The sequence below is a fragment of the Lactuca serriola genome, chromosome 9 (assembly GCF_051521515.1).
Source record: "Lactuca serriola cultivar US96UC23 chromosome 9, Lser_US96UC23_V15, whole genome shotgun sequence".
Taxonomy (NCBI): Eukaryota; Viridiplantae; Streptophyta; class Magnoliopsida; order Asterales; family Asteraceae; genus Lactuca; species Lactuca serriola.
Genome location: NC_136416.1, coordinates 153,735,391 through 153,755,598, shown reverse-complemented (window position 1 = coordinate 153,755,598; position 20,208 = coordinate 153,735,391). Strand labels below are relative to the sequence as shown.

Here is a 20,208-nt window from a genome sequence, read left to right as displayed (position 1 = left end):
GTTCTTTCAGTAGTATGGGCCCAATACTACCTTCCACACCTACCCATAGATTCCTCAAGAATCATCTTGAATCCTCCATGTCACGTTCTCAAACTGCTTGTCACAACTAGAAATTTTGTGTCTTGTAATCACTATACTTAAGTAAAATGTTGAATCAAAAACCTAAGAGCATGTGTGATACCTATTATTATGACATCAAAAACTTCAATCAAATACATCATACAAATACTACAAATAATCAACAAGCAATTGGAAACCCTAGAAGTTCTTGTTTAGGTCCATTTTGGACTAGGACTTCCTTATTGGACTCAATGGACCAATAAGCTTCCAATTTGACTATCATGGGCTTAGAACCCTTAAATGGGCTCTAATTGGACCCACATTAATTTATTTCAACATTATGGGCCATATTGGGCCTAGAATGAAATAAATTAAAAGTTTTGAACCATGATTAACCTAAACTAGCCCAACAAAGTGTGAAAATCATATTATATTTCTTTTAGGTCAAGACTCATCCAACTTAACTTCTATATGGGCTTGAGGGCAATAAAGCCCAAAAACCCTTTTTCCTTTCACATTCTCGGCCCCAGGCCCAAATCCAAGAAGAAAAGAGGAGGGGTTGACTTAATGCATGCCACCTCACTAATATCCCACATATCTCCATGCAACATCTCATACTTCTATGAATACATCAACTCAAGTTCCATTTCTTCTCTCCGTCTCTCACTCTTGGCCGAATCACACACACACACATAATTCTCTCACAACTCTCTCTCAAGAAAACTCCCTCCATCTTTCATCAAGATCTCGAAAATTAGGAGGTTTTCAAGAGGATATTTCCACAAACTCTTCATCTAAGGTAAGGTTGTGCTTGCATTTATGACTTAGATTCTTTGTTTTATCAAAAATCTCTTCCTAATCCAAGCAAAAATCATGATCTTGCATCCTAGAATCACCTCAAACTCGAGATCTTCAAGAAAAGGGTGCTAAGGCCAAAAATCACCAAGCTTTCTTCCATCTTTTCTTCACAAACTGAAACCACACCCTAAGGTGAGCTTCATACTCCCTATTTTCTGTTTTATAAGTTTTCTGGGGGAGAATACAAGTGAAAGTGTAGATCTATATGTGTTTTGAATGTCTTGTATGATTTCTATGCTTAAATGTGTGTTTTTGTGTGATTATGATGATGGATCTAGCCATAAACTCCTAAAAATCGAGATATATTTTATGTGAAATGATATTAGCATAACTTATATTATTACATACAAAGTATTCCAAGAAAAATGGCTAAGTGACTTGATAACATCTTCTTTGGGCTAAAAACTCAATTTTTGGACACAAAATGTTAAAAATATAAAGTTAAAGGGCCCAAATTGTCATATTACAAATTCTGATGGATGAGAGGAGTCAAAACAGTTTTAATAAAATATTTTCTGGAAATATACTCATTTGGAGGATTAAAAATATAAATTTCAAGCTTAATGGGCTAAAAATGACATTTTCGGCCCAATAGGGCCCAATATGCGAAATTTTCTATTTTGGAGGGCTGAAACTGTGTTTTTCGGTAAAACTGTGGACTATTAATGTTATAAATCCTTTTCAAAGGTTAAAAACGCTTTTCATAATTAAAAAGGACCAAAGTTGCAAAAATTTTCCAATTTGGGCCAAAAGTGTAAAAATTGCGAAAAGAGGGGTTATAACGGAGAAAACTATATTTCCAGGGACTAAAACTGTTTTCGACTAAAAATAGGCTGAAAAATATCAATTTCAGTAAGTTTTGGTGTTAAAATGTCAAGAAAAATGGTTTAGGGACTAAACCGGAAATTTGTTTATTTTAAGGGTTGAAAAAGTAAATTTACAACAAAAAGGGGGGCTGTAACAGAAAAGTTGAAATGTTAATTCAATACATCCGTTGTGATCAAACACTGGCACTACGACTACCGACGAATTATATTACACAACAACACCAAAAATCGTTATCAAACGAATTGATTCGGCCTCGAATCAATAACAAACCCGAAACTACTAACACGACGATAACTCAACTCACACACGGAAAATTTGGGAAATCATTACACACGTGAGAGTGCACAGACGTCGACGCACCACCTTTGGGCCCAAAAGTGTAAAATCTTGTTTGTTGGGCCTAGCTAGCCCAATGGCTTGATCTTTAGGCCCGAAGACTTCAACCTTACGAGTTGTTGAGTCTTACATGATCCAACACAACGTAAAAGGTCTTTCAATGGCATTTATACTATTGGTCCCCAAGGGTCCTTTGGTACTGCTAGTAAAGTCGGTTATTCAAATGCGAGTCGGGTCAAGGGCCCTTCGCACTCTTTTTATCCCCAATCGACTAACGGAGTTATCGAGGTCTTCGTGCCCTCTTTCTCTTCGGATGTGGGACTACAAGAAGTCAGGGCGGTTTGGATTGCGTGAATAGTACGGACGATGCCTACGGGATCGTTAGTATAGTTGTAAACTGGTCGTTTGTGTAACGCGTGTTTATAGCAATTCACCATGCGCAATAATCCGACGTCGCCTGGAATCAATGACTTCACACGCCGCGATGGTACAACAACTACATGGAATTCAAAGTGTTAGGAAAACATCGGGTTTTCCTAGGGTTTTTTTATACATACGGTTTCGAAATGTACACAAGTTTAATGAACTATTTTTACAACTATAGAAACAAACAAGCATACTTATGGATCTTCACAAACTTTTTCATAAACTCTTTTCAGAAAATATCGGATTTTCTGGTAGTTTTTTTTTTTCAAAACAATACAAAACGTTGCTTTTCAAATACCGCTTATGAACTCACCAACATTTCATATGTTGACGTTTTTCAAAATACTTGTATTCTCAGGTAACAAGTAAACCGAAGGAAAATGTACTCAGTGATGGCTTGCAGTTTGTTTATCTATGAACCGAACAATTTATTTTTGGGAATGTAATGCTAAAACAATGTACTCAGTGTAAACTTTATCAGTTGTACTATATTAATGCATGGTGATGAATGATGTTATGTTTCATATATATTCAATGTTATGGTATTCAATTAAGTCACGACAGCCCTCGGACGTTTCTGCCGTCTGGTTCGGGGGTGTGACAAGTTGGTATCAGAGCTTTGTTTATAGTGAACTAGCATATCTAGCCACACATTGATTTGCAACTATAAACCAAAAAGAGGGACTAACATAACTCTGAACAAAACAAGTAAATAAAACACCCTTGCTTGCATTAGGAATAAGAACATAACGCCGAACCAAACAAAATAATGCTAGTATCTCGGTTAATTCAGGACTGTTCTTAGTGGTACCAAGGAGTGGGTGTAGCCTGATCAACTACATTCTCTCCAAAGTACAACTAACACACGTTCTGATGAGATCAGAATAGCTAGGGAACCTAAAACTATACCCTTTTAGCACCAAAAAGAGGACATCTATTTAGTATATATCATAGTCGTGGGAGTGACGATAGTTTATACTTTCCCCCAGTCGTCATGGAGGGAGATCAGCTGGGTATTCAGTTCCATCAAGTCCTAGTGGCTCACGGGATGCTTGAAGATGAACCAGAAGGGAATCCAGAGGAAGCACACGACGTCAGACCTGACGAATACATAGACACCGACTACGAATTTGGTGAGACCGACGACGACGTCGAGGAAGGCCAAGACGGGGACAAGGACCATATCCCTCCGTGTGAGAACGAGGCGCAACCAGACCACCCCGCTCCACCAGTGACCCCCCGAAGGGAGAACCGTTCCCCCGAACCTGAGATCGCCGCACTGCGACAATAGCTGTATGCTATGGAAGCTCGGGCAGTGCAAGCTGAGCATGAGAGGGATGAGGTTATTGGAGACATGGCGGAGATGGCTCAGTTACTGGCGCAACATTTCGGCATATGACCTCGTCACTACGTAGGACGCAGCTCATCGCGGTTAGGGATAGACTTATCTTAGTAGGTCGTTAGGAACTATGCAATGTACCCCGACTCTATGTTTAAGTGACTACACTACTCATAGAGCCGTTATGCTGTCGAATTAGTGTCACTCATGTATGCTCTTACGAGCAAAATTTTCTTGTATCAAATGCGGATAATATTAATAAACTTTTATGTGCTTTGTTATGATATTACTAATTGCTATGTGTTGAGAAGTTATGATTGTATGTTCAATGGCAGTAGTGTTTAAGTTCGTACCATGCACCTAGTCAGTAGGATCACAACCTCACAAAAACCACATACACTCAACATCTTTCCGTTTCGTGACAGAAAGATGCCTCTCCGACCCACTCGCGGAAACCCAGGACCAACTCCACCCGAAGTTGACTCAGCCGCGTTCCAGGCAGCTGTATCTGCTGCGGTCACTGTAGCGATTGCGCAAATTCATCAAGGGAACAATGGAAGAGTCAATGGGCAAGGAGCCGGAGGTTCAAACAACGGAATGAATCAAGGACCCACCAAAACATGTACTTACAAGGACTTCACAAACTCCAAACCACAAACTTTTAACGGCACTGGAGGGGTGATCACCCTGAAGCGATGGATCGAAAAGGTGGAGTCGGTATTCGAGATATGCGATTGCCCTGAGCAGATGAAAGTGAAGTTCGCGGCCTGCACTTTTGTGGACCAAGCACTCACTTGGTGGAACGGACACGTGGAAGCCATGACGCTCCCTGTAGCCAACTCTATGCCGTGGGCAGAGATGAAAGAAATGTTAATGGCTGAGTACTACCCACGAGGCAAAATACAGAAGATGGAGCAAGAGTTATGGAACCTCACTGTGCAGAATGCGAATATCGATGCCTACATATCGAGATTTAGTGAACTATCTCTAATGTGCCCGGGTATGATCACCTCGGAAGGAAAGAAGATTGAGCGATTCATCTAGGGACTAACATCATCAATTCAAGGGAATGTGATAGCTGCGAACCCTGAAACATTTGACAGTGCAAAAAGATTGGCAAAGAAGCTGTATGACCATAACAACAAGAAGGGCGAGAAGCCAGTGGAGGCTGAGAAAAAGAAGGAAGGTGATGGTAAGAAGGGAAAGAATAATAAGAGGAAGGGGCGCCAGGGCCCCAAGACCTCTAAAAAGCAGCAGACAGTGGCGGTTAACGCTGTCACCGCACCGGTTCCAGCCGCACCACATGCTCCAGCCTCAACTGCTTCAAATGCTTCAAGACCTTATTCCGGTAATCTTCCTAAGTGCAATAAGTGCGGTCTCCATCATAATGGAGAATGCAAGGATTTTCAGTGCACCAGTTGCAACCGAAGGGGACACATTGCAAGGTACTGCAGGACTTACCCTCCCCAGAACCAAAATCAGGGGAACAACAATAACAACCATCGCAACAACAACAACATCATCACCGGCGGCAGCAGTGCAGGGCCTAGCCACACCTGCTATGGGTGTGGGAGGACGGGGCATTTCCGCTGAGACTGCCCTAACAACAACAATTCAGGAAACGGAGGAACAGGAAGGATGCTGACCATGGGTCAGGGTGAGGCTATTCAGGACCCCTCTGTTGTTACCGGTACGTTTCCCCTAAACCACACTTATGCATGCATCTTATTTGACACCGGAGCGGAGCGAAGTTTCGTAAGCGATAAGTTTAAGCATTTATTAAAACAACAACCCCAAAAGCTAAATGAAATCTTTACGGTGGAAATGGCCAATGGGAAAACCGAATCCACTGGGGAAATCTACATCGGATGTACCCTAACCCTTAATCAACATGTCTTTTGAATAGACCTAATGCCAGTATCGATTAGGAGTTTCGATGTGATCATCGGTATGGATTGGCTAAGCCCCCACCATGCTGAAATTATGTGCCACGAGAAGGCCGTTCGTCTTCGTCTCCCAAATCACGAAACCCTAGTAATTTACGGAGACAAACCTAGCATGAACCTTCGCCTCATCTCGTGCATCAAGGCACAAAAGCACCTACGAAAGAAGGATTCGACATTTCTGGCTCACATAGTGGATAAAACCAAGGAAGAAACTAACATTCAAGATATTCCGGTAGTGTGTGAATTTCCAAACGTGTTTCCTGAAGATCTTCCGGGAGTACCCTCAGAGAGACAGGTTGAGTTTCGAATCGACCTCGTTCCAGGAGCAACTCCTCTCGCTAAATCACCCTATCGGCTGGCTCCTGCTGAAATGCAGGAATTGTCCAGCCAACTCAGTGAGTTTCTGGACAAGGGATTTATCTGACCTAGTTACTCGCCATGGGGAGCTCCAGTACTCTTTGTCAAAAAGAAGGACGGATCCTTTAGGATGTGCATCGATTACAGAGAGTTAAATAAACTCACTGTCAAGAATCGCTACCCACTCCCACGAATCGATGATCTATTCGACCAGCTCCAAGGAGCTACTTATTTTTCTAAGATAGATCTACGGTCCGGATACCACCAACTCAAAGTCCGGGAAGAGGATATTCCAAAAACCGCTTTCCGAACCCGCTACAGACATTATGAATTTGTTGTAATGCCCTTCGGTCTGACAAATGCCCCTGCAGCATTTATGGACCTAATGAACCGAATCTGTCGACCATTCCTCGACAACTTTGTCATTGTCTTCATTGATGACATTCTCGTTTATTCTAGAAGCAAAGAAGAGCATGGCCAACATCTCCGACAAATCCTAGAAACGCTGCGATCGGAGAAGCTATACACAAAACTCTCCAAGTGTGAGTTCTGGCTCCGGAGTGTGAACTTCCTAGGTCACGTAGTTAGCCAAGATGGAATTCATGTGGATCCCTCTAAGGTCAAAGCTGTTGAAGGATGGGCAACCCCGACAATGCCCACAGAAATTTGTCAATTCTTAGGTCTAGCAGGCTACTATAGGAGATTCATTCAAAACTTCTCTAAGATCGCCAAGCCACTTACCTCGCTTACACAAAAGGGCGTACCATTCAAATGGACAAACAAACAAGAGATTGCGTTTCGGACCTTGAAGCAAGCTCTCTGTAGTGCTCCTGTACTATCTCTACCAGAAGGAACGGAAGATTTTGTAGTCTACTGTGACGCGTCAAACCAGGGATTAGGTTGCGTTCTCATGCAACGTGGAAGAGTGATAGCATACGCATCCCGCCAACTAAAGATGCACGAAGTAAATTATACGACCCATGACCTAGAATTGGGAGCTGTAGTTTTTGCCCTAAAGATTTGGAGGCATTACCTTTACGGTACGAAGTGCACCGTCTTCACGGATCACAAGAGTCTCCAACACATCCTGAACCAGAGGAAGCTGAACATGAGACAACGAAGATGGGTTGAATTGCTAAACGATTATGCGTGTGAGATCAAGTACCACCCAGGCAAGGCCAACATGGTAGCTGACGCATTAAGTCGGAAGGAGTACTCTAATTGCCGTGCGAAAACTCTCTCGATAACCATTCAATCTCATCTGGCCACCCAAATTGCAGCAGTCCAGTCAGAGGCCATGAAGACAGAGAATAGAGCAAGCGAAGCATTACGTGGGATGGAGAAGAACCTAGAGGCAAGGGAGAATGGAGTATACTACTTCATGAACCGAATTTGGGTCCCTAAAATCAGAGGATTTAGGGAGGTTGCTATGAAGGAAGCCCACAAGACACGATACTCCATTCATCCCGGTTCAGACAAGATGTATTTGGATATTAAACAACACTATTGGTGGCCTAACATGAAGGCGGAAATTGTGACCTATGTTAGTAAGTGCCTTACGTGCGCCAAGGTAAAGGTGGAGTACCAGAAACCCTCAGGATTGTTACAACAACCGGTAATCCCTGAGTGGAAATGGGAGGGGATTTCTATGGACTTCGTGACCAAGCTACCCAAGACGTCGGACGGACTGGACACAATATGGGTAATAGTCGACCGACTGACGAAGTCTGCCCATTTCCTGCCTATAAAAGAATCCTACAAGATGGAAAGATTGACACGTTTGTACATTCGAGAGATCGTGAGACTCCACGGAGTACCGGTGTCTATTATCTCGGATAGGGACAGTAGATTCACTTTGCATTTTTGGCAATCTCTCCATAAGGCACTAGGAACCCATCTCGACATGAGCACCGCGTATCACCCACAAATGGACGGTCAAAGCGAACGAACCATTCAAACGCTTGAAGACATGCTTCATGCATGTGTGATAGACTTTGGGAAGTCATGGGATACCCATTTACCTTTAGTCGAATTCTCGTATAACAACAGTTATCATTCAAGCATTAAGGTCGCTCCTTTCGAAGCACTGTACGGGCGTAAGTGTAGATCACCGTTATGTTGGGCTGAAGTAGGTGACACTCAGCTAGCAAAAGCACTCACGTCGAATCAGGCGCTAACGGGACTGGAAATCATTCGTGAAACCACGGGAAAGATCGTTCAAATCAGAGCTCGACTGCAAGCATCGCGCGACCGACAAAAGAGCTATGCCGATAAACGGCGAAATCCCTTAGAATTTCAAGTCGGAGATCGATTACTGTTAAAAGTCTTGCCCTGGAAAGGAGTTATTCGTTTTGGGAAGCGGCGAAAATTGAACCCACGATACATTGGACCTTTCGAGATCGTTGCCCGAATAGGTCCGGTAGCATACAGACTACAACTACCCACGGAGCTAAACAGTGTACACCCCATGTTTCATGTCTCTAATCTGAAGAAGTGCCTATCAGATGAAACCCTCGTCATCCCTCTTGACGAAATTGAAATCAATGAGAATCTCCTGTTCGTTGAAGAACCAATTGAAATCATGGACAGGGAGGTGAAGCGTACTAAGCAAAGTCGCATCCCGATCGTGAAAGTACGGTGGAACGCAAAGCGTGGGCCAGAATTCACGTGGGAATGCAAAGACCAAATAAAGCAAAAGTACCCTCACTTATTCTAGCATTCTCAAATCTAGCTTTCAAACAGAATTTCGGGACGAAATTCCCTCTAACGGGGGGATGATGTCACAACTAGAAATTTTGTGTCTTGTAATCACTATGCTTAAGTAAAATGTTGAATCAAAAACTTAAGAGCATGTGTGATACCTATTATTATGACATCAAAATCTTCAATCAAATACATCATACAAATACTACAAATAGTCAACAAGCAATTGGAAACCCTAGAAGTTCTTGTATAGGTCCATTTTGGACTAGGACTTCCTTATTGGACTCAATGAACCAATAAGCTTCCAATTTGACTATCATGGGCTTAGAACCCTTAAATGGGCTCCAATTGGACCCACATTAATTTATTTCAACATTATGGGCCATATTGGGCCTAGAATGAAATAAATTAAAAGTTTTGAACCATGATTAACCTAAACTAGCCCAACAAAGTGTGAAAATCATATTATATTTCTTTTAGGTCAAGACTCATCCAACTTAACTTCTATATGGGCTTGAGGGCAATAAAGCCCTAAGGTGAGCTTCATACTCCCTGTTTTCTGTTTTCTAAGTTTTCTGGGGGGAATACAAGTGAAAGTGTAGATCTATATGTGTTTTTTATGTATTGTATGATTTATATGCTTAAATGTGTGTTTTTGTGTGATTATGATGATGGATCTAGCCATAAACTCCTAAAAATTGAGATATATTTTATGTGAAATGATATTAGCATAACTTATATTATTACATACAAAGTATTCCAAGAAAAATGGCTAAGTGACTTGATAACATCTTCTTTGGGCTAAAAACTCAATTTTTGGACACAAAATGTTAAAAATATAAAGTTAAAGGGCCCAAATTGTCATATTACGAATTCTGATGGATGAGAGGAGTCAAAACAGTTTTAATAAAATATTTTCTGGAAATATACTCATTTAGAGGATTAAAAATATAAATTTCAAGCTTAATGGGCTAAAAATGACATTTTCGGCCCAATAGGGCCCAATATGTGAAAATTTCTATTTTGGAGGGCTGAAACTGTGTTTTTCGGTAAAACTGTGGACTATTAATGTTATAAATCCTTTTCAAAGGTTAAAAATGCTTTTCATAATTAAAAAGGACCAAAGTTGCAAAAATTTTCCAATTTGGGCCAAAAATGTAAAAATTGCGAAAAGAGGGGTTATAACCGAGAAAACTGTATTTCCAGGGACTAAAACTGTTTTCAACTAAAAATAGGCTGAAAAATATCAATTTCAATAAGTTTTGGTGTTAAAATGTCAAGAAAAATGGTTTAGGGACTAAACCGGAAATTTGTTTATTTTAAGGGTTGAAAAAGTAAATTTACAACAAAAAGAGGGGCTGTAACAGAAAAGTTGAAATGTTAATTCAATACATCCGTTGTGATCAAACACTGGCACTACGACTACCGACGAATTATATTACACAACAACACCAAAAATCGTTATCAAACGAATTGATTCGGCCTCGAATCAATAACAAACCCGAAACTACTAACACGACGATAACTCGACTCACACACGGAAAATTTGGGAAATCATTACACACGTGAGAGTGCACAGACGTCGACGCACCACCTTTGGGCCCAAAAGTGTAAAATCTTGTTTGTTGGGCCTAGCTAGCCCAATGGCTTGATCTTTAGGCCCGAAGACTTCAACCTTACGAGTTGTTGAGTCTTACATGATCCAACACAACGTAAAGGGACTTTCAATGGCATTTATACTATTGGTCCCCAAGGGTCCTTTGGTACTGCTAGTAAAGTCGGTTATTCAAATGCGAGTCGGGTCAAGGGCCCTTCGCACTCTTTTTATCCCCAATCGACTAACGGAGTTATCGAGGTCTTCGTGCCCTCTTTCTTTTAGGATGTGGGACTACAAGAAGTCAGGGCGGTTTGGATTGCGTGAATAGTATGGACGATGCCTACGGGATCGTTAGTATAGTTGTAAACTGGTCGTTTGTGTAACGCGTGTTTATAGCAATTCACCATGCGCAATAATCCGACGTCGCCTGGAATCAATGACTTCACACGCCGCGATGGTACAACAACTACATGGAATTCAAAGTGTTAGGAAAACATCGGGTTTTCCTAGGGTTTTTTTATACATACGGTTTCGAAATGTACACAAGTTTAATGAACTATTTTTACAACTATAGAAACAAACAAGCATACTTATGGATCTTCACAAACTTTTTCATAAACTCTTTTCAGAAAATATCGGATTTTCTGGTAGTTTTTTTTTTTTTTTTTTTCAAAACAATACAAAACGTTGCTTTTCAAATACCGCTTATGAACTCACCAACATTTCATATGTTGACGTTTTTCAAAATACTTGTATTCTCAGGTAACAAGTAAACCGAAGGAAAATGTACTCAGTGATGGCTTGCAGTTTGTTTATCTATGAACCGAACAATTTATTTTTGGGAATGTAATGCTAAAACAATGTACTCAGTGTAAACTTTATCAGTTGTACTATATTAATGCATGGTGATGAATGATGTTATGTTTCATATATATTCAATGTTATGGTATTCAATTAAGTCACGATAGCCCTCGGACATTTCCGTTGTCTGGTTCGGGGGTGTGACACTGCTACTTTAATTACTCGCTATAAAGTGCAACTAATCAACAAAAAACACTTCCTAAGCTCTTCTAGGATCCCTCACCTCACCCCCCCCCCCCCCCAATCAGCTGCTAAAGAACTCCCACCAATGCTAGCTAACTATTTCAAGAATACAATGACATGATACAAAGCACAAATAATACATCGAGTAAAAGACTCGACACTACAACGGTTAGACTCAGACAAGAGCTGCATAATAGGGTCAATTCCATCACTGTGAGATTATTTAACCTATGAAACATGTGACTTGTCATATTCACTTAGTAGCTAACCCATGTCACTAGGAGTTCCATAAAGCACGACTCAAGCAACATTCATGCATTGGAAAATCTAACCAACATACTAACTAATCAAGCCATTCTCTCCAATCATCTGAGAGCCATCTAACATGTAATTCTAAAAGCTCAAACAATCAGGCATATAAAGGCATATCTCCTAACATGAAATCTTGAGCAGATCCTTAGCCCTAATCTAGCATGCCATTCTCATAACATATAATCATAGCAAACACGTATATGTATTATGGGATTCACTTACTTGAGCTTGGCCGATTGCACACATCACACCCCTTTCGTTTATTAGAAAATTCTTTAAAATAAATATTTATTTTATAAAAAAATCCACCAAAACCTCAGTTTGAGTTCAAACACACCTAAGAGTATGTCTGAATCCCTCAAACTAAGGCTCTGATACCAACTTGTCACATCCCAATAATTGCAAGGCAAATTTTCATTTTTAATTCAACCATTAAAAACACCATTTGGTATTATTAATCATTCAAAAGTATAATGATGTAAAAAAAATTATCGTAGTACAATCCCAGAAATCAGAGGATTGCGGAAACATGGGTGGATGTAGTGCAGTTACACTAGGCCCTTCTCATTTGTTCCAGAAGTACCTGAAACATAAACTGAAAACCATAAGCACAAAGCTTAGTGAGCTCCCCCAAAGTACCACATACTAAACAAACATACTTTCATTCATATTTGGGTGCTGGCCTGTCCCTTCGATCTATTTCAACCGGATAATGCCAAACATATATGGGTGCTTGTCTACCCCTTAGGTCTATCACAACCGGATACTATCAAACATATATGGGTGCTTGCAATCCCTTCGGTCTATTTCAACTGGATATCGGGTTTATTTCACTGCCTAATACTACCACATAATATCATAATAGAAATCATAGAGTCGTTAAGAAAATACAGGTATATATGATAATTATCACAAAGACAATCATCACATTATAACATAAACTAGTGTGCCGACCTTGGTGCCTTCAACCCACGAATACTAAAAAGGAGGAGTCACCTCAAACTGATGATAACCAACTAAATGCTTGGGTCGTTGAACCGGTTAACCTCGCACCAACTGACAAAATACCATCTTAATTAATAATTAATCCGATAACCCAAAATCTGAGGCCCAATTCATAATCCAACTTCCTAAATGGTAAAAGACCATTTTTCCCTTTCCTTACTTGGCCCAAAACCAAGTCCTAGCCCATTTGCTCAAAAATCCCAATTTTATAAAAGGCATACCAAGGCCCAATATGGCCCATCTTCCTAGTTGGGCCTAAAAACCATCATGAACCTAATTCCAAGAAAACCCTTAGCATATCCATGGCTGAAAGTCAAAAGTCCAATGACCCAATAAGGCCCAAACCTTACAAGGCCCAAAATGTCCATTCTGAGGAGTACGCATTGCGTACCAGAGACGTACGTCCCACATACTCAGCCATGAAGCACAACGTACAGGCGATTGATGCACAATTTCAGCATTACACTGAGCATACCCCCACATATGCCCAACGTACTCGTCAGGGACCCAAAAATCAACATTAAGCTCTTAGTGGTTAAGACAATGAATTCCAAACTCGGATATGACCCTTATGAGATGTCTTAACACGCAAAGTTGGCAACTTTACCCCTTTTTTATGGCTTAATGGGACCAAAACCTTAAAATAATCCATAATAAGCACCCAAACTCATGCATTGTCCAACACAACTCATCAAGATGGCATTTTTATTAACAAGGGATCTCACAAATGCCAAGATCCAACATTTTAAGCTCATAGAGTAGCTTATACTCACATGGATGACTCTAAGGACCAAAATGAACCCAAAACATTCCTTAAACAAGATCTCACACCAAGAGTCAACAAGTTTGAAAGTTTATACATCTAGAAGGTAGATCAAGATGTAACAAGTCTGGATCCAAAAGCTTCAAGTAGTCCCACACTTCTCCAAGAAACGCCTTTTTTATTTATGAACACAAAAATGCATGAAATACCACCAAAAGCTCAAAAACCACTCAAATGTTGACTAGGGTTTTGTTTCTAGGGTTTAAAGGGATGGAGACTGAAGATAATAAGGTTTGGTGGTGGGCTAACGAGCTTAAGTAAGGTCCAAGAGCCTCAATTAGATTTTGAGTCTAACTGGAGTATCAAGTATGCCATGTGTATCTATGGTATGCCCAGCGTACTCCAAGGAGCACCTGCGGCTCCCTTGCCTAGTACGCCATGTGTACTCCTAAAGTACGCCCCACATACTAGGCTGCCCCACAATCCTTCAATCTTCTAAATGCCATATCTTCTTCGTTCTAAGTCCGATTTCGACGATCCTTATATCCATGGAAAGGTGACATGAAGCTCTACATTTCTATAAACTCATCCTTTCCTTAAAACTTCCCGAACTAAAATCCAAAATTCAACAAAAGCCCTGACTAACACTTTACCAATATACCACTTTGGCTCCAAAACACGAACTGAACTTCCGTATCACCTATCCCATAATACCCACATCCAAAAAGGCTATAAATATCTCTCTCCCCAAGTCTCGAAGCCTTATGATCACTGATCTTTGGGTCACGGCCCCGAGTAATGAAACGATTCGAAACCGGGTGTTACACATCTTCAACCCATAATTCCAAAACAATGGTGAAAAAGTTATAATTTCGGAACTTGAACAACTTAATTCAACATTTTGTAGTTGTTTGGAATCGGAATACACAACTTAATCTATCACTTTTGTTGAAACTTTTAATATATGGATGATAGGTTCGATTCGCCTTCTACGATGATTGCATGAGTGTAAGCAAAGGCTATGGTGGGATGTAATGCGGACAAGGGTATACTGGTAGAAAGGCTTTAACCATAATAAAGGAGAAGGGCCGAGGAGGTAATGGATATAATGATGTTAAATGAAAGTAATAAGGATATGTTAGTCTTTTTAACTAGATCAATTACTAAGCCCAAAAAAAATATAATTCTTAAAAACTATGCTAAAAGTTACAGTTAGTTTACACTCAAAAAATGTCCCTGTTATATGCTGACAATTACCACTTTGGTCCAAAAAGTTTTGGACTTGCACCACCGGTCCAAAACTTTGATTTTGTTGTGAGTTTGGTCTAATTCAAAATCAAATGTGCGAGAAATGATATTTTTGCCATTTATATTTTTTCCCATTTTCTTTTTATTAACTTCACTAGAAAAATAAAAAATAAAAAAATAAAAAACTTACCCCTAATAACCCACCACACCCTATATATTTCCCTCATCAAAGGCTCTATCTCTCTCCCTCTCTTTACTGTTCCACCACACCCTATATATTTCCCTCATCAAAGGCTCTATCTCTCTCCCTCTCTTTACTGTTCATCGAAAAATCACTGACATTATCGAAATCCACCACCATTCTTGGAATCCACCATCACAATTGCCAGCATCGTCCTTCATCTTTTCTGATTACGGTTTCGTCGCCTCAGCCTATCTCCGATTAGTGGTTTGTCGCCGTTTCCTAACTTTGTCTTCCTTTGTCTTCTTCGATTAGGATCCTATACGTCAGATCACTTCACATCTATCTCAATCATCGTTGAGCTTAAAACCCTCATTGTCGCTGCTATGAACATCCCACTACGAAACCCTCGTCGGAGAAGTCTAGGGTTCTGGCGTCGACATTCTAGTTTGCTAGGGTACAAGAACGTCGAAACAAGGGTTAGTGTTTCAGACGATAGTGATGGCGTTAAGGTTAGGAGCTGTGATGGTATTGATGCCTCCAGCAGGTTGGGGGTGAAACGATTTTCCGACAAGTGATTAGGGCGGCGTTATATTTTTTTCGCCTCTATTTCTCTCTGCATCTCACTCCTTTCGGTGGTGAAAACAGTTGCATCGTCGTTGTAACCGGTGACGCTACAACCGGCGGCGGCGGCTTATGGTGGTGGTGGTTGTGGTTCTGATGTTGATGGTGATGTTAAGTGTTGGACTTCTAACAAAAAAAAGATACATAAAAAATGAGGAGTGTGTATATTTTCTCTTTTGTTTTTTATTTATTTTAATCAAAGTATTAAAAAATTTAACAATAAAATTGAAAAAGAAAAAAAAAGATAAAGGCAAAATTATCATTATAAAAAAGTTCAAAACTAGTTTGACCAAACTAATAACAAAATAAAAAGTTTAGACCTCTAATACTAGTCTAAATCTTTTTGCACCAAAACAATCTTTTTGCACCAAAACGGGGATTTTAAGCTAACAATAGGGACTATTCTGGCAGTTTTCTGTTAAAGTTATGGACCAAACATAAAAGTTATTCCAAACCACAGGGACCATTCCTGTAAATTCACTCAAGAATGGTAGACTAGGCTCCAAAAATGGTCAAAAAAAATGGAGCCTTAATTAAATACGTATCTCTTCAAAGTTTGTTGAAGATGCTGGTGTTTCTGGAAAGATGTCGGGACCAGAATGCAGTGCGAATCCACCGGAGGTGAACAGTGTTTTTGGAAAAGGGAGCGTCGAAGAAATCGGAGGACTGAAAGCGTATATTACTGGGAATCGCTCTTCCGATCGAGCCATCCTTCTTGCTTCTGATGCTTTCGGTATAATTTCACTACTCATCATCCATCACTCATTTATTATTTCTACTAAATTCCATATTGGTTTTCTCTTGTACTTAATTCTAACAATAATATGTCACTTTGGACATGAAAGATGAGTCAATTTTTTGATTTGGTCTCAACCCATTAAATATTCAACTACAAAACTGTTTGTGGATTTGTTAAGTTTACGTAATAGAAACCATAAGTTCTGACTTTAGACAATAAATTAATGCTGTTAAATTTATAAAAATACATGTTTTGTTATTTTAAAAGCGCCCGATTGACGTTTGCTGGACTAATTTTCAGAATAACAAACCCCTGAAAAGTTTATACAAATCCATAATCCAAATAGGAAACTGCGTATTACTAGCAACGTAGTTTACAATGGTTATCGTTACCACATAGTCATGTATTTTATTTTTTACCCAAAAGCGAAGTACTTCGACTTTTTTCTGTGTACTTACATTTTTTTCCTGATAATAGTAGCAAAATGTAACCAAAACTTGTGAAGTACTTACACAAATTTCAATTTACATATATGTTATTAACTTATTATCGCTGAAAAGAATATAAGTATGTGTGCTACTTTTTTTTTTTTTAGGGAAATTCAATTTTGAAATATGTAAATTCTTAAAAACTTCTTTTTTCTTTTTTAAGTTCAATTTTGTAGACTAGAAAATTGAAATTTTCTTTCTAATAATACGTATGCAGGCTATGAAGGAGTTATGCTAAGGTAATTGTGAGAAAAGGAATTACTATTTATGCAAACCATAAGCGTTATGTGAGATGTAAAGAGCCAAAACATGACATACACAAAGAGAAAACCAACACATAGGTATTTTGTGGTTTGGGTTTTTAGGCCTTGTCTACAAAATAAGATGTTATTGGTAATGGTATTTCTTTGCATATCCTCACATCAAAAGGAATTAGCACCTAAGTGTTTATTTGTTAAATGTTAATTATTAACATTTTTTTTATATAAACAGGAAACTGGCTGACAAAATGGGTGATACTGGATACCTGATTGTCGTTCCTGATTTCTTCTTTGGGGATTGTTATTACAGCACGATGCCTCCACAACTCCGAGAAAACTGGTTACCTAATCATCCTCCAGTTAGTTCTCAAATTTCTCATCATTCTTTTCAATTTTCATTAATGATTGCTACTACGTTAATAATATTCTAGATGTAGTAGCTATTCTTGAACGAAAAGTTATTAGTTTACTGATATTCTCCCACTCCCTTATAATACATATATTAAATGCTAAGAATAATTTTAAGGAAATAATAGATGCAAGGAAGGAAGCGTAGTATGTAACTTTATGATAATTATTATATCACTTTGATGCACTTTTATAGGAAAAAGGATGTGAAAACGCATTGAAGATAATTGCTGAACTTAAAACTAGAGTATCTGCTGTAGGGGCTGCAGGTTTTTGCTGGGGAGGTAATTAAGTTTCTTCTTTGGGTACATAAGATTACATTGTGGAGGAGGGCATTAAATGAAAATTGTTTAAAAAGAAATTAATGGTGTGTTTGATTGAAATTAAATGAAAATTGTTCAATGTTTGTGTGTGTGGGATAAGAAACTGATTAAGTTTGTTCACAGTTAATTAATTAATTAATTTATCATGTGTCAGGGATGATGGTCATCAAACTCGCAAAATATGAGGACATTAAGGCGGCGGTTATATTGCACCCAGGTCGCTTGTCATACAATGATGTTAATGGTACGTTTATTTATTTATTTTTTCCCCATTTAATTTCTTTGGTTTGGAGTCCCGGATAATAATAATAATAATAATAATAATAATAATAATAATAATAATAATAAATAGAGTAAATTACACAAATGGTCCCTATAGTTTAGGGTAATTTGTGGGTTTTGTTCCTAACTTATTTTTTTAATTCGAAAGGTCTTTACTGTTTGTTTTTCTTATGAATTTGTTTTCCATCTTACCTAAAAACACTATTTTGCATTTTTTTTTAAATTTATTTAAATAAACACACCCCCAACTCCACCCCTCACCTTACCTTACCTACCCATCATTTTTCCCTATTTAAATAATAGTATTTTTATGTAAAACAATGACCAAACGCGTATAAAAAAATAGGGACCAAACGTGTAATAAAAACAAACAGTAGGAACCTTTGTTTTCCATCTTACCTAAAAACACTATTTTGCTTTTTTTTTTTTAAATTTATTTAAATAAACACACCTCCAACTCCACCCCTCACCTTACCTTACCTACCCATCATTTTTCCCTATTTAAATAATAGTATTTTTATGTAAAACAAGGACCAAGCGCGTATAAAAAAATAGGGACCAAACGTGTAATAAAAACAAACAGTAGGAACCTTTGTTTTCCATCTTACCTAAAAACACTATTTTGCTTTTTTTTTTTTTTTTAATTATAAACACACCTCCAACTCCACCCCTCACCTTACCTTACCTACCCATCATTTTTCCCTATTTAAATAATAGTATTTTTATGTAAAACAAGGACCAAGCGCGTATAAAAAAATGGGGACCAAACGTGTAATAAAAACAAATAGTAGGAACCTTTCGAGTTAACAAAATAAATTAAAGACCAAGCATCCAAATTATCCAAACCATATAGACCATTCGTACAATTTACTCTAATAAATAAGCAACCAAGGATTTTTATTATTTTATTTTATGACCCGAAATGTTTTTTTAGAGGTGAGGGTCCCAGTTGCCATTTTAGGTGGTGAGCTTGACCAACTATGCCCACAAGAAGAAGTGGAGCATTATCGGAAAATTTTAGCAGCAAAACCACAAGTAAGTTCCTTTTATTCCATGGACCTAACTTTCTATACATAAAAAAAGAGTGTTTTTTGGGAAAAAATACAGAACAACAATTATATTTTCACCGCTTAACTATATTTTGTGTAGTGGTTAAACTATTTTCGACGTTTAAAATACATTTCTTCAGTAAATTACTCTCAGTCTCAGAGATTAAAATGGGAACATGCGAAATGCTTTTGTTTTGTTACTAAATCTTGATTGATATAAATCCTTATTATAATAAATTAAGAAAATGGTAGAGTCGATTATAGTTTGTTGTTCTTGTGTATCTTGCTTTTTTTGAAACTGGGTAACTGGGAATAATAACGGTGAAAAATAACTTGTGGAGCTTTGTTAAAATAAAGTGGTAAAATTGTATTTATCTAATTAATAATGAAAATTTGAAGGAATTGTATTGTGGTATACAGGTGGAGAGCTTTGTGAAGATATTCCGGGGCGTTGGTCATGGATGGGCTTCCAGATACAAGGAGGATGATGAATCTGCTATCAGGAGTGCCGAGGAGGCTCACACAGACATGCTCAATTGGTTTTCCAAGCACCTCATATAATTATATTATATCTATATTTATATATTATAGAATATCATAAATGCAAAACCTTTTTCAAATGTGAAATGAATGAATAAAGAGATCCTTGGATTTGTAACATGATCTTGATCGTAGATTTTTGAGTGCTAGTAACTATAGTGGTTCAATAAATAAGGGTTAGTAAGTTGGATTATTTTTGTATTATTTCTACCTACTACCTGCAGCTGATGACCACATTAAACAAAATTGAAATAATATCTCAAGTATGGATAGTAAATCTACTTAAGACAATTAGGTGAGACCGTGTTATGAAACAAATATTGTCACCTCACATTCTAATTTGTTATAACATGAAGTGGGATGATGTTCCTATATTATAACATGGTGTTGAGAGAGAGAGAGAGAGAGAGAGAGAGAGAGAGAGTTCTTCCTATATTATAACATGGTGTTGAGAGAGAGAGAGAGATATAATTTGATTGGGTGTTGCCTCCC

General features: G+C 38.5%; 1 protein-coding gene across 1 annotated transcript; it reads left to right on the top strand.

The window, feature by feature from the left end:
• The first annotated feature begins 16,171 nt into the window (after positions 1–16,171).
• Positions 16,172–19,920, top strand: LOC145073766 (endo-1,3;1,4-beta-D-glucanase-like). The gene is made up of 7 exons (XM_079020260.1): positions 16,172–16,360; positions 17,072–17,093; positions 17,347–17,473; positions 17,719–17,806; positions 18,000–18,089; positions 19,062–19,162; positions 19,597–19,920. Exons 1-7 carry the CDS (start codon positions 16,213–16,215, stop codon positions 19,735–19,737), a joined length of 717 nt encoding a protein of 238 aa, XP_078876386.1. The 5' UTR covers positions 16,172–16,212; the 3' UTR covers positions 19,738–19,920.
• Positions 19,921–20,208: the final 288 nt, after the last annotated feature.

What these genes read in the sequence shown, in the direction of transcription:
- LOC145073766 (XM_079020260.1), top strand. Translation starts at nt 16,213, where the DNA reads ATGTCGGGACCAGAATGCAGTGCGAATCCACCGGAGGTGAACAGTGTT. An exon ending in TCTTGCTTCTGATGCTTTCG is followed by an intron (nt 16,361 to 17,071) that starts GTATAATTTCAC and finishes ATACGTATGCAG; the next exon opens with GCTATGAAGGAGTTATGCTA. An exon ending in GTCATACAATGATGTTAATG is followed by an intron (nt 18,090 to 19,061) that starts GTACGTTTATTT and finishes ATGTTTTTTTAG; the next exon opens with AGGTGAGGGTCCCAGTTGCC.